This window comes from Rhincodon typus, chromosome 12 (assembly GCF_021869965.1).
Source record: "Rhincodon typus isolate 14 chromosome 12, sRhiTyp1.1, whole genome shotgun sequence".
Lineage (NCBI taxonomy): Eukaryota > Metazoa > Chordata > Chondrichthyes > Orectolobiformes > Rhincodontidae > Rhincodon > Rhincodon typus.
In genome coordinates, this window is record NC_063343.1 from 62,143,626 (window position 1) to 62,164,608 (window position 20,983).

General features: G+C 46.1%; 1 protein-coding gene across 1 annotated transcript in view; it reads right to left on the minus strand.

Moving 5' to 3' along the window:
- Nucleotides 1-490: 490 nt before the first annotated feature.
- Nucleotides 491-20,983, minus strand: part of LOC109917018 (cytoplasmic FMR1-interacting protein 2-like) — a 74,640-nt gene continuing 54,147 nt past the window's right edge. The window contains exons 6-14 of the mRNA XM_048603477.1: nucleotides 19,107-19,260; nucleotides 17,544-17,700; nucleotides 13,215-13,311; nucleotides 12,844-12,920; nucleotides 10,075-10,183; nucleotides 7,324-7,443; nucleotides 5,133-5,332; nucleotides 2,852-2,939; nucleotides 491-757 (exon numbers count right to left, since the gene is read on the minus strand). Coding sequence (XP_048459434.1) covers nucleotides 491-757; nucleotides 2,852-2,939; nucleotides 5,133-5,332; nucleotides 7,324-7,443; nucleotides 10,075-10,183; nucleotides 12,844-12,920; nucleotides 13,215-13,311; nucleotides 17,544-17,700; nucleotides 19,107-19,260 — 1,269 coding nt within the window. The remainder of the gene's footprint in view (nucleotides 758-2,851; nucleotides 2,940-5,132; nucleotides 5,333-7,323; nucleotides 7,444-10,074; nucleotides 10,184-12,843; nucleotides 12,921-13,214; nucleotides 13,312-17,543; nucleotides 17,701-19,106; nucleotides 19,261-20,983) is intronic.

The following is a 20,983-nucleotide window of genomic DNA, read 5'->3' on the forward strand; positions in this document are numbered from 1 at the left end:
CAAAACCAGTCCAGCTCGTCCCTGCCTCCCTAACCTGTTCTTCCTCCGACCTATCCCCTCCTCCCACCTCAAGCCGCACCTCCATCTCCTACCGACTAACCTCATCCCGCCCCCTTGACCTGTCCGTCCTCCCTGGACTGACCTATCCCCTCCCTAACTCCCCACCTACACTCACCTTTACTGGCCCCATCCCCGCCTCTTCGACCTGTTTGTTTCCTCTCCTCTATCCATCTTCTATCCGCCTCCCACTCTCCCCCTATTTATTTCAGAACCCCCTTCCCCTCCCCCTTTTCTGATGAAGGGTGTAGGCCTGAAACGTCAGCCTCTCTGCTCCTATGATGCTGCTTGGCCTGCTGTGTTCATCCAGCCCTGCACCTTGTTGTCTCGGATTCACCAGCATCTGCAGTTCCTACTATCTCTGATTCAAAATTATCCAGCCATGACCACATTGCTGTTTGGGGGAGCTCGGCCCAAATTGGATCTGGTAACACTAATCACTGTTGTGCAGTTCAAGAAGAACTTTAAAGGCTGCAAAGCATTTGGGAAGGTCCTGTTTTCTGTACTTATACAAGTTTAAGTTTTCTTTAGAGTCTTGCAGGAGCCAGGCATTTACCAGGCTTTTGACGATTTTCAGGAGCTCTTCCATCACCACAGCGATACCTTGGTAGCCCAGCAACCGGCAGATAGTCTTGAAGTGAGGGGGACCCACAAAGTTGCGGAAGGCACTGTAGATGTGTGTGAAGGCAATGTTCAGGGGCTGAGGAGAGAGAATGTAGAGGAAACACAGCCAGTCAGCAACATTCAGGTAGCGCCTGTAAATTTAACCATGATCAGTCCAATCGATGTTGACCAGTCAGAAGCAAGTGTGAGCCCTTGTGGTGTCTGTTATTATTGGGTGTGGAATATATCCAGCAATAGCACAAGCTCAACGATCCCATAATCCCATTAGTTCAGCCACAACTGGTGTAAGTAATAGAGTAATTGAGCTGTACAGCATGGAAACAGACCCTTTGGTCCAACTTGTCCATGCTGACCAGATATCCGAAATTAATCTAGTCCCATTTGCCAGCATTTGGCCCATATCCCTCTAAATCCTTCCTATTCATATATCTATCCAGATGCCTTTTAAATGTTGTAATTGTACCAGCCTCCACCAATTCTTCTGGCAGCTCATTCCATACACGCACCACCCTCTGCATGAAAAAGGTGCCCCTCAGGTCCCTTTTATATCCTTCCCCTAGCACCTTAAGCCAATGCACTCTAATCTTGGTTTCCCTATCCTGGGGAAAAGACCCTGTCTATTTACCCTATCCATGCCCTTTGTGGTTTTATAAACCTCTATAAGGTCACCCCTCAGCCTCCGAAAATAACCCCAGCCTATTCAGAGTTCTCCCTGTAGCTCAAGCCCTCCAATCCTGGCAACATATTTGTAAATCTTTCCTGAGCCCATTCAAGTTTCACAACATCCTTCCTACAGCAGGGAGACCAGAATGTGGAGATTAGGCTGTAGCATTGCAGCAGCAAGTTGCCAACTTATTGCCCCAACCCCTGAGAACATGGGGATCGCCAAATTCGTACCAAAGTCTCCTCAGTTCCAGCACATTTAAATAGCCATCTGTTATCACTGAAATTCATGTGGATAGTGGTGCGAATGTGGAATTCGCCACAAGGAGTACCTGAGGCAAACAATACAGATGCAGTGAAGAAAAGGAACAAAATCACCAAACGGGTTTGAAGAACAGGGTTGGGAGGTGCCTCAGGAGCACAAACGCCAATTCAGACCAGTTGGGCTGAATGGCCTGCTTTCTGCAGGGTGCACACGGCAGTTAGCACTGCTGCCTCACATGGCCAGGGACCCGCGTTCGATTCCACCCTCGGGCGACTATCTGTGTGGAGTTTGCACATTCTCCGTGTATCTGCGTGGGTTCCCTCCGGGTGCTCTGGTTTCCTCCCACAGTCCAAAGATATGCAGGCTAGGTGGATTGGCCATGGCAAATGTGGGGTTACAGGGTTTGGGTGGGATGTTCTTGGGCCAAATGGCCTCTTTCTGCACTGTAGGGAATACTTTGAGTGTTTGGAACATTTCTGGATTATGCAGTGACTGCACTGGAATAATCAGGCTGTTGTGTGGAGGTTTGGTAATGGTCAATAATTAGATATTTTCTCTGTGTGATCACAAGAGGTAATTTTCTAACTCCACATTGTGTCAGGAAGACTACAGCAGAGGTTGAGGAGCTTTGCTGCAATTCCTGAAGCAAAATGCTCAGAAAATTGGACACCACATGGACCCAAATTTCCGATACACGCCCCAGGCAATAATGACCTGTGCAGAATTGGGAAACAGTGTGTCAAATCATCAAACCAAAGCCCAATAGAAGGCTTTCCACCACATATCATCTACCTTGTCACCCACTGGTGTTCCAATAGTTTAGATGGTTATTAAAGATCCCACTAAACCACAAAATTGGTTTTCTATACACGTGAGGCAAAATATCACATCACACTCTCCACAGATACCTTCAAACCCAGGGAATTTCTCTCAATATCCCAACCAACGTCAAGAAACAAACAGATTATACTGTCATCCATTTTGTGGTAGCTAGTGGGATATTACAGGCACAAAATGGCTGCCTCTCAAAGAGACAGTGATTATTTTTCCATGAATCTGCACCAGGACGGGTCACAGAACACACCCAAACAAAACTGCCAACAAAATGTTCTTCTCTGAACAAAATTCAAATCATATATAAAATTTAAAACTTAATAAAGTGGTCTTCACAAGTTGCTGTTTGAAAATCCAGCTAAACTGTAATTTGTTCTAGCGTCACATCATGAAACAGCTCTCACTCACCTTTGACCCATAAAGGTAATACGGCTGGACACTGGCAGGCTTGTCCCTCTGAGGCTCATCTGTAAAGGGAATTGCTGTCCGAACAAACCTGGATTTGCAAAGGAGAAAGATAGTTTCAGTGCGAGAGAAATAAATGTGATTTTGTGAATCTCATGGACACTGGCAATCTAAGATTTTAGTGGTAGAACACTTTGCAGTTCAAAGTCATAACATCGGAATCAAACACTACAAGGGCAGGTACAACATAATGTTAAATAAACGATGTAGCTTCCTCTACTCTTTTGAACCACAAGTAAAGCTCTTTCAACACTGTCCCTTTCAGACACTCCCAGGACAGGAACAGTTCGGACTTAGCACAGAGTAAAACTTCACTCCCTCTTCGCCAACTGCATTCAGCACCCCTAGGACAGCTACAGTATGGGGCTAGGTACAAAATAAAGCTCCCTTTGCTGTTATAAACTGAAGGAAAAGCATTCTGTACACTGTCCCCATCATTCACTTCCAGGACAGGGACAGCACAAGGTTAGATACAGAGTAAAGCTCTCTCTACACTGATCCATCAAACACTGCAAGGATAGGGACAGCATGGAGTTCGATAAAGAGTAAATTTTCCTCCTTTTCAACTGAAGCTCCCTCTCCACTCTGAGGGCAAGTACAACATGTCGTCAGATACAGTGTAATGCTACCTGTACTGTTTTAAAATGTCCCAAAGGCCCAGTGAAGTTCTTTTGACACTAATCCCAACAAATATTCCTCGGACAGGGACAGCACGGACTTAGATACAGTGTAAAATTTCATCTATTCTCATATATAGAAGGGAAAGCACTGTCTACACTGTCCCCAAATATTCCTAGGACAGGTACAGCATGAGGTTAGATACAGAGTAAAGCTCTCTCTACACTGTCCCCAATCACTCCCAGGATGGGGATGGCACGACAAGATTAGACACAGAGTAAAGCTCCCATTACACTGTCCCTGAACACTCCCAGAACAGGGACAGCACAGGGTTAGATACAGAGTAAAGCTCCCATTACACTGTCCCCAAACACTCTCAGGACAGGGCACAGCCAATGTCTGGGACAAAGGGGTCTATCAGGGCCCAATTAGTGCAGCTCTCTTGGCTTAGGGGCAGGAGCAGGGTTGCACATTGTACCCAACGTCGGATAGGACTGAGGACTGGGGTCCCAGGACAGCGGTAGCTGATTTCAGTCCCTGGGCTTGGGCACAGCACAGGATTGGATACAGAACAAAGCTTCCTCTCCATTCACCCTTCACAACCTGTTCCGTTCACATTCATCGCCACACTCTCCACCTGCTGACCCATTCCCAGTCCTGGGCACTACAAGCCTTCTGTGGACAGTGACTGCTCAGGGATCAGCAACAGGAACTGTCAGAATGTGAAGACTGTAAACTGGGCCTTTGGGAAAATTAAAATGTCAGATCAAGCGCAGACAAACTGGGAGAACACAGTCACAAATTGTGAAGGAAAGGGCTGGAGTGGCTAGAAACTAAGCAACTGCTTGTGGCAGCTGAGGGGGTCGAGAATGAAGGCAAATTAAATGCAACAGATTTAGCAAAGGTGGCAGGAGAAACACCTTCACACAGGGAGCTGTGGGATTCACCTGCAGAGTTAGTGACTGAAGTCTCGACACCAAAGCTCAGACCGAGGAGGTGGCTGAAGGAGACGATATCGAGGGACATGAGGAGAGGGCAGGAAAGTATGGCTACACCGATGTGCTCAGCAGACAGCAAACATCGGCAGCAGACAAATGGGCTGACTGGGCTGTTACAACGTGTTCCAAGTAGCTGATGAGCAGAAATTCCTTACAACTAAAGATTGGGAAGAACAAGGTCACTGCCTTCAACCCCCACCACAAACTCGGTTCTTTAGCCCCCACCTTCACTGCCCTCCCGTTCATGGCCTGACGCAGGACTGTCTGGAACACTGGGGTCATATCTGACCCCACGATGAGCATCATAATCAATGCACTAAAACCAACACACTCAGACCACCTTCGCAATATTGTCGCCTCTACCTCTGCATCAGCTCACCAGCTGCTGAAACCATCCACTGTGTCGTTGCTACCTCTGGATTTGGCTATTCTGAGAGTCGCACGACGAGGAACATCCAACCCTCTTCTCTGAAGCCTTTCCAAAGTGGGGAGAAGCACAGAGAGCCGGATGGTTCGTCGGAAGTAATCCCATTGACTGGGAATGTGGAGGAGAAGAGGCCCTGAGATGATATCCTCCGCACCTCACCTGTCAGAGATGCAGCACTCACCGATTGGTCGATCCGTTGTAGCAGTAATTGGGCAGGAAGTCAAAGTTGAGCTCCCAGAAGACGTGCAGAGTGATTCGTCCATATGGAGCAGATACGTTGTGATTGGCCTCCCTGAACATGGCATCAAAACTGTCCAGGGTCATGTGTTTGCAGAGGAGACGATGGGTGAGACGATTAACTTCAAACAGCCACTCTAATTCCTATTGGGGGTCAAATAGCAGAGGATTCTTTCAATATTGTTTATGAATATACAACTCAGGAGCAGCAGGGGGCAATTCAACCCCTCAAGCTTTCCCTATCATTCAATAAAATCATGGCTGATCGTATTGTAACCTCAAATCCCCATCCCCGCCTACCCCTAAAACCTTTTAACCCCTTGCTCGATATGAATCTACTCCTGCCTTAAAAATATACAGGACTCTATATCACTATCTCTTCAAGAAGTGAATTCCAAAGGCTCATGGCTCATTGACAGAAACGATTTTACCTAATTTCTATTTTAAATAGTAAACCACTGATTTTTAAACGTCGACCTCTATATTAATCTATTAGACCATCCCTGAATTGCCTGAAAGTGGTTGAGGCCAAAACATTATTTACTTTCAAGAAGGAGGTAGTTGCAGTCCTTATAGCTCAAGGGATCAAGGGATATGTTGGGGGTGGGAGGCGGGGAGGCAGGATTTAGGGTACTGAGCTCAATGATCAGCCACGATCATATTGAATGGTGGAGCAGGCTTGAAAGGCTGAATGGCCTACTCCTGTTTCAAACTTCTATCTTTTTTAACTTCAATCAAGTCACCTGTCACTCTTCTGAGCTCCAGTGGACACAAGCCCAGTCTATATAAACCTATTCTCATAGGACAGCTTTCAGGTCTCAATCTAGTCAATCTCTGAACTACCCACAATGCATTTATATCCTTCCTTAAATAAGGAGTTCAAAAGTGTACACAGTAGGAGAGATCTGCTCTCACCACTTCGCTGCATAACTGAAACACTTATGTTCAATTCCTCTTGCAATAAAGGATACATGTATATTAATATTTTGTGACTCACGCATGAGGTAATCAAAAATCTTTTACACCTCCGAATTCCACAGTCATTCTCCATTTTAACAATACTCTACTTTTTCATTCTTCCTGCCAAAGAGAACAACTTCACACTTTCCACATTATACTCCACGTTTCAGATTTTTGCCCACTCACTCTAACAATCGATATCTATGCGCACCCTCCTCCTGTCTCCTGCACAACCCGAGTATTCAGCTCTGTGAAACTGCGCCCCTTCAGTCAGCTAGCTGAGCCAGTGCAAGCAAACACAAAGTTCCCTTGGCCTGACAATCTTCCACAGATCAGCCGTGACACACATGAAGTAACGACCTTAGGCTGGTGACCCACAGATTCAGGCCAGGAGGAGATCCGCTGGTGTTTGACACACTCATTCAGAGCAAGGAGAGAGAACATGACACTATTTGCTCCATACTCTGCAGCAACTCCCCCAAAGGTGTTCACACACACACACACACACACACACACACACACACACATGTGCGCGAGTGTGCAGGGAATTGTAACCATGCAGCACAGGAGGGTGGCATTTGGCTTGGCATAGCTCGCCGTTCCAGCTCTTTGAGGCTGACATCCAAAATCTCTGCCTGTCACTTACCTTGAAGATGATTAACATTTGTAAAATGTAGAATAAAATTTAATCAACGCCTCGGTTACAAAGTACCTTCCAATGAACAGCTCACCAACACTTGTAAATTCTGGTTGTGGCACAGAAACATAGAAATTCGCAACAGGAGTAGGCCATTCAGTCCTTCAAGCCTGCTCTGCTATTCAATATGATCATGGTTGATCATCCAAACCAGTACCCTGTTCCTGCTTTCACCCCCATATCCTTTAGCCCCAAGTGCTATATGCAACTTCTTCTCGAAATCATACAATGTTTTGGCCTTGACTGCTTTCTGTGGTAGTGAATTCCACAGGGTCACCACTCTCTGGCTGAAGAAATTTCTGTCTAAGTTCTAAATAGTTTACCCTGCATCCTTAGACTGTGACCCCTGGTTCTGGACTCCCCTTCCTTCAGTAACATCCTTTTCGCATCTACCCGGTGTAATTCTGTTGGAAACACATCAGCGCCCAAACCCCATGTCTGAAACTACTGCCCCACTCCATGACTTCGATGATCTCACCACAACAGACGTTAAATCCTCACTCTCGAAGCGGCTGATTGCATGATCCAGAGATTTATACATCGCAGCTGAGATTCTCTGGGTGATGAGTCTGTTGAGGTCGATGGACCTTCCCAAGAGCTGTGGGGGAGAAAGAGAAACACAGTGAATCGACAGGTCAAACTCGGGCCCCGTCAGACCATTAAGATTTCTGACTCTCTTCACAGTCTGGCACTTGGAGGAAAATCACCTCACAACCTCACCCATGACCAGTCAACAAGTAGGAACCTGGCAGGTTACTCTCATCCACTAGGTCTCTGACAATGCAAGAGATGGGGAGACCATTGATTCTGACAGTGGGTTATCATCCCAAAGGTGAAGGTAAAACTCATCATGAAAAAGAAAGCTGTAAAAAAAAGACTACGAACAAGGTAAATTTTTCAACAAGACTCCTAATAGTTTGCATTGCATAAATGACACATTCATTTTATGGTGGCAGGCATAAGCTGGTGCCCCACTACAGAGAGGAATACAATCAGGCAGAGGTTCGGTTCTTGGACTAATAATCCAGGCTATGACACCTCAAATCTTATTGCGGTTGGTTTGAAACCCATGGAAAGGAAAATTCCAATCCCAGTAATAATAAGCATGGTTTGATGTAAAAGCCCAACCAGTTCATTAGAACATTTTAGTATTGCTGAAAAAATAAGACATCTTGGTGAAGCTGTTCTGTTGCACTCATTAGGCTATGGAAGGTCTCAGTTATGAAAGACTGGATAAGATGGGAATGTTTTCCACTGGAGCATAGGAGGTGGAGAGGTGACCTTATAGAGGTTCATAACGGGCTACAAAGGGTATAGATAGGGTTAATAGTAAGTGTCCTTTCCCTAGGATGGAGAATTTCAAGACTAGGGGACACATTTTTAACGGTGAGAGGTGTGATATTTAAAGAAGACATGAGGTGCAATTTATTTTTTTTTGTACACAGGGTGGTTCATGTGTGGAATGAACTTCCTGAGGAATTGGTGGATGTGGGTACAATTACAAAGTTTAAAAGACATTTGGATAGGTACATGAATAGGAAAGGTTTAGAGGGATATGGGCAGGTGGGACTAGTTTAGTTTGGGATTATATTCAACATGGACTGGTTGGACCAAAGGGTCTGTTTCCATGCTGTATGACTCAATGACAATTTACAAGAATACCAAATCAAGAGGAGAACTAAGGTTTATACTGCATGAGAGGGAAATGCTAATTGGTTGGCAAATGGATTGTGATTGGGACATTTTCCAAGGCAATGCCTCTATTAGTCAGTGTCCTCTCATCACCCAGTCAGCACTCTCCTCTTATGCTGTATAAACGCTGCTTTCCCCCATGAATTAGTATTCTTGCGAATGATCCTGATGAGTGCAAGACACAAAATGTGTCTTTTTTTCCAAAAACATTCAAGTCTTGCCTTTCCAAATAACTATTAATATATTTTAGCAAAGGGAATCTGCTGTCCTTACAGTCTGTGTCCATTTGTGCTTCGTTCTTAAAGACCCTCTGATCTGGCCAACAAAGATTCTCAGTTTACGCTAAACCTGCCATCAGTGGTTTTAAAAAGACAACTCAGCATCACCTTTGGGATACTAAGAACCGCTGATGCTGGAGTCAGAGATAACACAGTGTGGAGCTGGAGGAACACAGCAGGCCAGCCAGCATCAGAGGAGCAGGAGAGCTGACATTTCCGGTCAGGACCCAAAATCCGAAGAAGGGTCCCGACCCGAAATGTCAGCTTTCCTGCTCCTCTGATGCTGCCTGGCCTGCTGTGTTCCTCCAGCTCCACACTGTGTTATCTCAGCACCTCCTCTGTGTACATGTATGGGTGCCATGTTGCAGGAAAGATGTGAATGCTTGGGAGAGAGTGCAGAAGTGATTTACAAGACTGACTACAGGCATGAGAACCTGCAGTGATGAGGATAGATTGAGGAAGTTGGGACTGTTCTCCCTAAGAGAGAAGGCAGCTGTGAGGAGCTTTGATTGAGGTTTTCAAAATCACAAGTTGGCTGGGTAGAGTAGGTAGGAAAATGTTTAGAGTCATAGAAATATACAGCAGTGGAAACAGACCCTTTGGTCCACTTGTCCATGCTGACCAGATATCCTAAATTAATCTAGCCCCATGCCTACTTGTAAAAGGAAGAGGAACCAGAGGGCACGGATTTAAAGTGATGTGCAAATGAAGCAGGGATGATGTGAGAAAAAGTTATTTCCCACAGTGAATTGTTGGGGTCTGGGATGCACTGTCTAGAAATGTGATGGGGGTAGGTTCATTGGCATTCAAGAGGGTATTAGATAGAAATAGGGATTTGATAGGGTCTGGAAAAAAAAGGAGAATGACACGAGGCAACTGAAGAGCCAGTACAAGCATGAGGTAGCAAATGGCCTCCTTCCACGCCATAACAATTCTGTGATTTGCAGTGCAACTGAGATGGGCAAACCAAAACTATTGTGCCAGCAATGGCCACACGTCCTGAGAACATAAATGCAACACATGACCGACGTCCCCACCGACAGCTCTTTCTACCAGCAGACAGCATTCTGGATGAGGAACCCGGGTCGGGTCGGTGCACCGAGGTCAGGCGTGGAGGTTTATCACCAGGCTGGCAGAGGTCACAGGTCAGGGGGTTGGAGGTGGAAGTCAGTCTATGGGGCTCAGTTCTGCACTGAGTGGTTGCACCATCTCGCTGAGCTTCAGGGCAGTCTCACTGCTAGAGTAAACACGATCGGTACCTGCACATGTCTCTGTTTCAGTAACGTCTCGTAGCGATTGGACGGTGGGTAGGGGATGATGACTCCATAGTTCTTGCATTCCGCTCGGAACCTTTTATCCAACAATACGCTTGGAAGAAAAAAGACAAAGGAAAAATATAAGAAGTCGGTGCTGCAACGTCATCAGTGTCTCTAGACGTTACTTACATGAGCTGATTTCAAAATGGAAGAGATATAGGAGCAAATGTCATTTCCAGTCTCCCTAGCCAGCTCCATCATTCAATCAAGATGATGGCTGGTCTGATCTTGGACAGACCTGAGCTCTACTTTCCTGCCTTACCCCGAGTTACTGATTAACCCTAACCCTTACCTCAATTTCCCCAAATTTAAAAAAAAATCTACCTCAGCCTTGCCATTTAGTGACACAACCTCCACCTCTCTCTCTCTCTCTCTCTCTCTGTTGGAGGTAGAGGATTCCAAAGATTTACAGCCCTCAGAAAGAGGGCTGATTGGCACTACACCGACAAGCATTCACTCCCTCCCCCACCGATGCTCAGTAGGAGCAGTGTGTATTATCTACAAGATGCACTGCAGAAATTCACCAAAGATCCTCAGACAGCACCTTCCAAACCCACGACCACTTCCATCTAGAAGGACAAGGGCAGCAGATATATGGGAACACCATCCACCTGCAAGTTCCCCTCCAAGTCAATCAACATCCTAACTTGGAAATATATCGCCATTCCTTCACTGTCGCCTGGAATTCCCTCCCTAATAGCATTGTGGGTCAACCCACAGCAGGAGGGCTGCAGCGGTTCAAGAAGGCAGCTCACCACCACTTTCTCAAGGGCAACTAGGGACGGGCAAGAAATGCTGGCCAGCCAGCAACGCCCACATCCCACGACGTGAATAGAAAATAAAAAAGAGATTATTCCACCACACCTCTGACTTAAAGGCCATCCCCTTATTATGGAACTATTCCCTCAGTCCTAGATTTCCCCATGGGGTTACTTTGACAAACAGTTCTGATCCTGAGAACAGAAGTGTGAAGTGGTTCACGTTTGTAGGAAAAGTTGACAGATGCAAAACATAAAACTAAGAAGTTCAAATGTTAAAGGAGGTACAGTACAGAGAGGCCAGTGGGAGTTTTTGAAGGTTACAAGTTAGGTTGAAAAGGCTGTTTAAAAAAGCAAATAGGATCACTGGATTTACAAATACAATCATAACAAGACAAAAGCATTATGAGTCAAGGCAAGCCTACATAAAACACTGGTTTTATGCTGGAGCATTGGGTTCTTTCCTGAGCACTGTTTTATAAGACAGTTGGCCTGAAAGGGTTAACTCAGAGCTTTGAAATAGTTCTGCACACAAATACATAAATGTCTTCCTTTAGGAGAAGTTAGTCAATTTTTCTGTTAGTCAGTACTACAATCTGCAATCATGTAGCATAGCTCTAGTTACTATCTCTCAGAGATAACAATGCCTCCAACGTGTTGTTAATGTAGCTAACAGTCTTAAGCTAAGGATAGCAGGAACTGCAGATGCTGGAGAATCTGAGATAACAAGGTGCAGGGCTGGATGAACACAGCAGGCCAAGCAGCATCATAGGAGCAGGAAGGCTGACGTTTCGGGCCTAGACCCTTCTTCAGAAATGGGGGAGGGGAAGGGGGTTCTGAAATAAATAGGGAGAGAGGGGGAGGCGGATACAAGATGGATAGAGGAGAAGATAGGTGGAGAGGAAACAGACAGGTCAAAGAGGCGGGGTTGGAGCCAGTAGAGGTGAGTGTAGGTGGGGAGGAAGGGAGAGGATAGGTCAGTCCAGGGAGGACGGACAGGTCAAGGGGGCGGGATGAGGTTAGTAGGTAGGAGATAGGGGTGGGGCTTGGGATGGGAGGAGGGGATAGGTGGGAGGAAGGACAGGTTAGGGAGGCGGGGAGACGTCCCCACACTGAGAAACCAGATCTCCTCTAAAGCATCAATTCAACTAAGAAACTACAGGCCTGCCACTAAAGAGACTGACCTCACTTTAACTTATAATTGTACATTTTATTTACCTGATCTTTATGTGTATGATAGTGTGCATGAGGGATGATGGAAAATCAACTCTAGGGCACATGTGTTACAATCAATAATCTTAATTTATTTTAATAAACAAAGTCTACTGTTGGAAATTATTTAAATGGGGACAAATCACCCTGAGTATGAGAAAAAAACATCTCACACATAAAGATACAAAATTAATAATACACTCAAAATCTATCTGTGATGAGACCAGAAAAGACTTATTGTAATGATGTCAGTAAGGAGCGATTTCAGTTTTATGAGACACTGGTGAAACTTGGTGGGTTCTCCTGACACCAGCAAAGGTCAAGAGAAGATTTGATGGTAGTGCTTTAGTAGAGTAAATAAGGAAAAACATTCCAGCAGCAGAAGGATTGGTAGCCAGAACTCTCAGAGTTAAAGATAAAAGAACCAGAGGAGACACAAGGAAAATGGCAGCAAGTGGTTAAGATTTGGAATGCATTCGGTTAAAAGGTGATGGAAGCAGATTCAATAATATCTTCCAAGACAGAATTGGGTAAGGACTCGAAAGACCAAAGGACAGTTGGATTGAAGTGAAAGCACAGGACTAATTGGATGATTTCTCCAATGATCCAGTATATGTACAATGGGCAGAAGGGTCTCATTCTATGGCGTGAGACTGTAAGCTTTACAAATGTGGAAAGTACCATCACAAGTGGCTACAGAATGGGACCCAACGACTTAAGAGCAAAGAGGATCATACTCTACCTGCCAGCCATAGCCTTGTAATAAGCAAAGATTTGATCAGCCAACTTGTAAACAAACTGGTCGAAGCAGAGGTTCACCTGGAAAACAAGCCAATGAATAGGATTTAGTTTGGCACTTACTCCACTCACTAAGTTCGGGCAATGGGGTTTGTCTGGTACCCATATTCTCAATGCACTGGCACATACTGGGAGACCAGTGACTCTGTCAGCTACCACTAGGCAGCTCAGTGTACCAGCCTCCTTATTGATCTGTGGGGACTGAGGCACTGAATTCCCGATGTGGCTGGCATCTGCTCACCTGCCAGTCTCTCAGCTGCAGCGAGCTGGGTTTACATGGAGGGGGGAATGTTTAAAGCAGTAAATCTTGCTCACCTCCGCTTCAATCTCGTCATACAGGAACTGCTTTTTGAACTTGGTCAGAGTGTAATAAGCACTGTCGTTGTACAGATCCAGCGGGTACAAAACATACCTGGAAATGTGAAAACCAACAAGGGAATCAGAAACATCTGTTCTGATCATCGTGACGAGGTGCTGATGCTCAGTTCCCTGTCCCCTTTGGTAAAGAACCAAACTAGAGTCATACAGGACAGAAACAGACCCTTCGGCCCAACCAGTCCATGCCGACCATGTTCCCAAACTAAACTAGTCCCACCTGCCTGCGCTTGGCCCATATCCCTCCAAACCTTTCTTATTCATGTACTTATCTAAACGTCTTTTAAATGTTATAATTTACCCACACCCACCACTTCCTCCTGCAGTTCATTCCACACACTAACCACTCTCTGTGTAAATGAGGTTGCCCCTCATCTTTTTTAAAATCTTTCTTTTCTCATCTTAAAAATATGCCCTCTAGTCTTGGAATCCCCCACCCTAAGGAAAAGACACCTATCATTCACCTTATCTGTACTCCTGATGATTTTATAAACCTCTATAGGGTCACCCCTTAACTTCCTACGCTTCAGTGAAAGAAGTCCCAGCCTGTCCAACTTTTCCGTACAACTGAAACCCGCCTGGTAAATTAATGCTTCCCCAAGCTAATCGAATACAAAGAAGAGGCAATAGCAGACCATCAGGATAATGAAGATCTCTTCCTCCCCCTCTCTCTCTCTGACAATGACCATCCCATTATAGGCTCTCACTTGAATGTGAAAGACCCACGGGACACTGCCTCAATGACAGTTGGAGTCTTCTCTCTGGAAGCCTGGCTCTTTCTCTCCCTCAACATGAGAAATATCACTTCACTGTCACTGTTGTGTGAGATCTTGCTGGGTGTTGCGTTTCCTAAATTACAACAATGTCTTCACTTCACAAAGTGCTCTGTTAGCCATGAAAGTATTTCATACATAAGACTGTAAGATTTAGGGGCAGAATTAGGCCGTTTGGCCCATCCAGTCTGCTCTGCCAATGGATCCTGGCTGATTGGGGTTGAGAAACTTATCTCCTGCCTTCTCTCTGTTGATTCCCTTACCAATCAAGAACTTAGCTAGAGATAGTAGGAACTGCAGATGCTGGAGAATCTGAGGTAACAAGGTGTAGAGCTGGATGAACACAGCGGGCCAAGCAGCATCAGAGGAGCAGGAAAGAAGGGTCTAGGCCCAAAACGTCAGCTTTCCTACTCCTCTGATGCTGCTTGGCCCGCTGTGTTCATCCAGCTCTATACCTTGTTATCGCAGAACCTAGCTAGTTTGGTCTTAAATATGCTCAATGTCTTTGCCTCCACGGCCATCTGTGGCAATGAATTCCACAGATTCACTACCCTCTGGCTGAAGAAATTCCTCCTCATCTCAGTTCTAAAGAGTCGTCCCTTCACTCAGATGCTGTGCATTTGGATTCTAGTTTCTCCACATCCAATTTATCCAAGCCTCTTGGTATTCTAATATGTTTCAATGAGATCCCCGCTTCATCCTTCTAAACTCCATCGAACACAGACACAGAATCCTCAACTACTCCTCACATGACAAGTCCTTTATTCCCAGGATCATTCTTGTAAACCTTCAACCTAGCATATCTTTCTCTAGATATGGGCCCAAAACAGCCCATAATATTCCAAACACGGTCTGACCAGAGGCTTACACAGCCTCAGCAGTATATTCCTGCTCCTGCATTCTAGCCCTCTTGAAACAAATGGTAACATTGCATTTGCCTTCCTAACTGCCAACTGAACTTACGTGTTAACCTTAAGAGAACCCTGAACTAAGACGCCTAAAGTCCTTTTGTGTTTCAGATATCTGAAACCTTTCCGTTTAGAAAATAGTCTACACCTCTGCTCGTCCCACCAAAGTGCACAATCTCTCATTTTCCCACATTGCATTCCATCTGCATCTTTGCACACTCTCTCAGTCCGTTCAAGTCATTCTGCAGTGTCCCCGCTTCCTTAACACGACGTCTCCCCAACTATTCCTATGTCATCTGCAAACTTAGCAACAATGTCCTCAGTTCCTTCATCCAAATTGTTAATATATAATGTGAATAGCTGTGGTCCCGACACAGACCCCTGTGGAACTGCACTAGTCACTGGTTGCCATCCTGATCCCTTTGTCCCTACTCTGTACCTTCTGCCCTTCAGACAATCCTCTATCCATGCCAGTACCTTGCCTCTAACACTATGGGCCCTTATCTTATTCAGCAGCCTCCTGTTTGGCACCTTGTCAAAAGCATTCTGGAAATCCAAATAGATCACATCCACTGGCTCTCCTTTGTCTAACTTGTTTGCTACCTCCTCAAAGATTCTGACAGGTTTCTCAGACATGGCCTCCCCTTAATGAAGCCATGCTGACTTAGCCTTATTTTACCATGCACTTCCAAGTACACCACAATCTCATCCTTAATAATCGACTGTAAAACCTTACCAATGACCCAGGTCAGGCTAACCAGCCTTTAGTTTCCCATCTTCTGCCTCCCTCCTTTCTTTAACATTAGCCATTTTCCAATCCTCTAGGATCCTCCCTGACTCCAGTGATTCCTGAAAGCTCACCACCAGTGTCTCCACAATCTCCTCAGCTATTTCCTTCAGAACCCTGGGGTGTATTCTCTCTGGTCTGGGTGATTTATTCACCTTCAGACCTTTCAGCTTCCCCAGCACCTTCTCCTTAGTGATGGCCTTACACTGACCTCTGCCCCCTGACTCTCTTGAAGTTCTGGTATGTTGCTGGTGTCTTCCATTCTGAAAACTGATGCAAAGTACCTATTCAGTTCCTCCACCATTTCTTTGTTCCCCATTACTGCTTCTCCAGCCTCATCTTTCAGCTATTCAATGCTCACTCTTGCCTCTGTGTTTCTTTATATAAAACTCTTGCAATCTTCTTTTATATTACTAGTTATCCCACCCTCATATTTCATCTTCTCCCCACTTACTGATTATCTAATTGCCCTCTGCTGGTTTTTAAAGACTTCCCAATCCTCCTGCTTCCCACTAATCATACCCTGAGGATGTGAAAGGTGCTATGTAAATGCAAGCATTTCTTAAACGAGGCAAGTTGGAAAGTTGCTTCCCTGTCGTGACAGACTGTCTTGTGTTAAACAAACAGTAACCTCACTGCTAACAGCGTCCTCCTGGGTTAATAACTGAGTTGAGGGGAAATTTCTTTACCCAGACCATGGAAACCTCTGCTACTGAAACTGGTGGAAGCCAAAAGCATAGAATATTTTCAAGAAGGAGTTAGATAGAGTTACTAGGGCTGAAAGGATCGAGGGGTTTGGAGAGAAATTTCAGGACGTTGAGTTGGATGATCAGCCATGATCATACTGAGCGGCAGAGCAGGTTTGAAGGGCCGAATGGCTTATCCTATTCCAATGACTCTACGTCTACGTTTCACACAGTGTCTGTCCCAGAGAGAGTCTTTGGGTCAGTGCTAGCCATTCCCACCCTTGAATCAGATATGGCTTTGAAGCCATATAATGGAAAGTCCCGGTCAATGAAGATCGGAATGCCAACTCAGGATTGCTGGCTCGCTGTCCACAGGGATATCTGTGTGGAGTTGATGTGGAAGACTCTACTCTCACCCTTCATTGTCTGGGGTTCTCAGAACCCCTAAAACACTCATCTCCATATAGGACTCTCTCCCTCTAGAGGCTGGGATGAAAATGGTCAAGACTATTCATCCTCCCTTTATTGTTTTAAGCAGAGATGTGAAGAATTGGCAAACAAGCTTGTGCATGCTCTGATGCCAAATTAGAGGCAGATTTCAAATGGTCCACAGAGAATGCTGCATCACTATTCTCTCTATCCCTAGTGCTCAATCTCCTTTGTCATTAACCGATTGCACATTTTGTAATCATTGGCTCATCCCAATCTTCATCGCTGAAATGCTGGAGAAGACAAAGCAAGCTCATTTAGCATTCTGAGGAGTATTTCACCAGAACAGATACCAATAGTAAACTGGCATGTTTTGCACCAGAGAAACAGGCAATGAAGTTCGTAATTCAAACCTGACCTTCATTAATAGGATGTTCAAAGCCTCTCAGTGAAGGGTTCTTGGTCAAATTGGAGCTCCTACCAAATCCCCTGCACAGCGTTTTGAGCATCTGAGCCTACAGTTTTGACAGAAACACCATGGAGAGGCACTGTTTGAAGAAATCCTGCTATAAAAAGGCAGCGAAGAAGCATTACCCTCTCTCCCCTCACTCCTCCACGCCCCCCACCCCAGTCACAGTGGTTGAAAGACCAGCCAGAAGGACAGAAGGCAGGGAAGCAAACTTTACTCCATCATGGAGGGCTCTTTGGTCTCCAGAATATGGTCCGTCAGAATCCATGGCATCGACATCTCAATGGGAAACTGGATCCTTCGGCCCATGGTCAGCTCCAGGAAGAACTCTCGGAACCAGAGCTGGGACAGATCACAGCACTGCTGCAGCGATTCTGAAACAACCCACAGGAATATCAGGTGAAGCACTGCACATCGAGACAGTATTCGCAGATACTTGCATTCAACGCCACTGAGGAGGACAGTAGAGAAGGGGGAAGGGGTCACCATCCCATCAAAACCTCTTCTCCCACAGCCTCTACCACTGACTCCACCCACGCACCCGCTGCATCCCTTCCCACAGCCCGTGTACACTCTACCCCATCACTCCAGCTCCTCCCACAGCCTGTTTACACCTGACCTTATCACTGACTCTACCATTAACTCCTGCCCCCATCCCTGTGGAGATGCTGCTCACTAGAAGTGGACACCTATAAAAGCTGGAGGAGCAAGGATTGATCCTGGGTGGTCAGCATGGCTTTGCAAGGGATAGGTCATGTCTAACAAGCCTGATTGAGTTTTTCGAGGGGGGTGACCGGGTGAGCTGATGAGACTACTGTAGTTGATGTAGTCTACATGGATGTCAGCAAGGCTTCTGACAAGGTCCTTCTGACAAGGTCCTTCTGACAAGGTGAAAAAGCCGAGTCCGTGGAATCCAGAGCAAATTGCAAAACGTATCTGAAGTTGGGTTAGTGACTGGAAGCAAAGGGTGATGGTGGAAGGGTGTTTTTGTGACTGGAAGCCTGTGCCGCAGGGTTCGGTGCTGGGTTTCTTGCTGCTTGTTGTGTACATTAATGATCTAAACAGCAACGTAGGAGGTATGATCACTAAGTTCACAGTGACAGGTAAATTGTTGGTTTGGTCACAGTGAGGGGGAAATCTGCAGGTACAGGGTGATATGGATGGGTTGGTCACATAGGCTGAGCGACAGCAAACGGAATTTAATCCTGATAAGTGTGAGCTGATGAATTTTGGGAGAATGAACAAAGCTTTGACCCTCCCACTTGCCCTGGCCCCCCATTAGTTTATTGTCTTTTCATCCCTTCCAGCTCTGATAAACCTTCATCGACTGAAACATAAACTCCATTCCCCCTGGCACTCCAGCTGCCAGATCTGCCGAATGTTTCCAGTACTTTCTGGCAATATCACGGAAATGTCATGGTGCAGAAGGTGGTCCTTCGGCCCCTGTCTCAGCCCTTCAAATGAGCACCACTGCCTACTGCCAACCTCCTGCTCTGTCTCCAAACCTTTGTATGTTATTTTTTATCCAAATAATCATCCAATGCGCCTCAACATGCCCAGAAGATTTTGAGCAGCTGCAGTATTCAGCTTCAGTCGGACCCGATTGTCCCTAGAACCGTCAGTGCCCATCAAAGGGATATGCAAATTGCCCTGATCCCCTTCACAAGTTGGAAACTCGCTCGCTGCGTGGGTAAGCTCGGGTTCCCAAGTTAGACCCCTACAACTGCAATCCAACTCTCGGGAAGGTTTGTGAAAGATTAAAGAGAGATGGGACACTCACCGCTGAAGTTTAGGAGGTGTGTGTGGAAGAAAGACTGTTTGTGAAAGTCCTCGATAGCGATCACAATTGGACCATCGAGACTGCTTCGTAAGGTCTTCTTGGAGCCACTCTTGTCAGCGATGAGAGATTCCAGCATGGTCCTCACCATGTACAGCTAGAAACGGAGAAAGTAGTCAGGGTAGGACCTCAGATAAGCACAAACCACACCTACTGTAGTTACACTCATTCACAGGCCGCGAACATTGTTCAACATGGATTTCCCTCCTTAATGACCCAGGAGGAGGCAGCTGTAAACTAACTTGCTTTCGAGGGAACTTCAGTAAAGGGACAGCCGCATTGCTATGGAGATGGAGAGCTAGGACAGTGAAGGACAGCAGGTTTAATTCTACAAAGGTGGATAGAGTTGTTAAGAAGGCGTATGGTGTGTTAGCTTTCATTAATAGAGGGATTGAGTTCAAGAGCCGTGAGGTTATGCTCCAGCTATACAAAACCATGGTTCGGCCACATCTGGAGTATTGTGTCCAGTTCTGGTCGCCTCATTACAGGAAAGATGTGGAAGCATTGGAAAAGGTGCGGAGGAGATTTACCAGGATGTTGCCTGGAATGGAGGGAAGATCTTACGAGGAAAGGTTGAGAGAGCTAGGGCTTTTCTCTTTAGAACGATGAAGGATGAGAGGTGACTTGATAGAGGTGTACAAAATGATCAGAGGCATAGATAGAGTGGGCAGCCAGAGACTTTTTCCTAGGGTGGAGGTAACTATTACGAGGGGGCATAGTTTTAAAGTGAGTGGAAGTAGATATAGAGGAGACGTCAGAGGTAGGTTCTTTACTCAGAGAGTGGTAGGGGCGTGGAATGCATTGCCGGAGAGGGTAGTAGAGTCGGCCTCATTAGGGGCATTTAAGCGGCTATTAGATAGGCATATGGATGATAGTATAAGGTAGGGGTGGAGGTTAGATAGACCTTAGATTTAGGGTAAAAGTTCAGCACAACATCGTGGGTTGAAGGGCCTGTACTGTGCTGTACTGTTCTATGTTCTACAAAGGAACCAGTTTTCATGGTCGCCCTGAGGTGACACAATCTCCTTATTCCAGATTGATTTCATTCATTGCATTTCAATTACACAGCAGTAGGGTGCAAACACGGCTCTGTTGGTCATCAGGGCAGCTCTGCACGTTGTTAATCCAGGACATTACTGTACCATCACACTGTGTACTGACTGACCACCAACTGGGCCTTCACAGGGGCAGGCTGATGGAGTTTTTTTTTAAGAGGTGGGGGGAGGGGTTCACAGCCAGGAACCAAGCAGGGCGATGGTGGGATCATTGTTTCACACTGGCAACTGACGCTGCCCAAGGGTCCCAGATGTAGTAATAGTCACGCCCTTTCCCAAATTCCAAAGGTCTTAGAATCATAGAATCCCTACAGTGTGGAAACAGGCCCTTCAGCCCAACAAGTCCACACCGACCCTCAGAGTATCCCACCCAGACCCATCCCCAGACACTACGTGCAATTTAGCATGGCCAATCCAACTAGCCTGCACATCTTTGGACTGTGGCAGAAAACCGGAGCACCCAGAGAAAACCCACGCAGACACAGGGAGAATGTGCAAACTCCACACAGACAGTCGCCCAAGGGTGGAGTCGAACCTGGGTCCCTGGCACCGTGAGGCAGCAGTGCTAACCACTGAGCCACTGTGCCGCTTGTTGTGGGAAACGGGGAGTCAAGGCCACACACTCCTGACATGGAGCTGGGGTCCTCAGGGAACTCGAAAAAACTACAGAGTTGTGAACACAGCCCAGTCCATCAGGCGAGCCAACCTTCTATCCATTGACAACAAGGTGCAGGGCTGGATGAACACAGCAGGCCAAGCAGCATC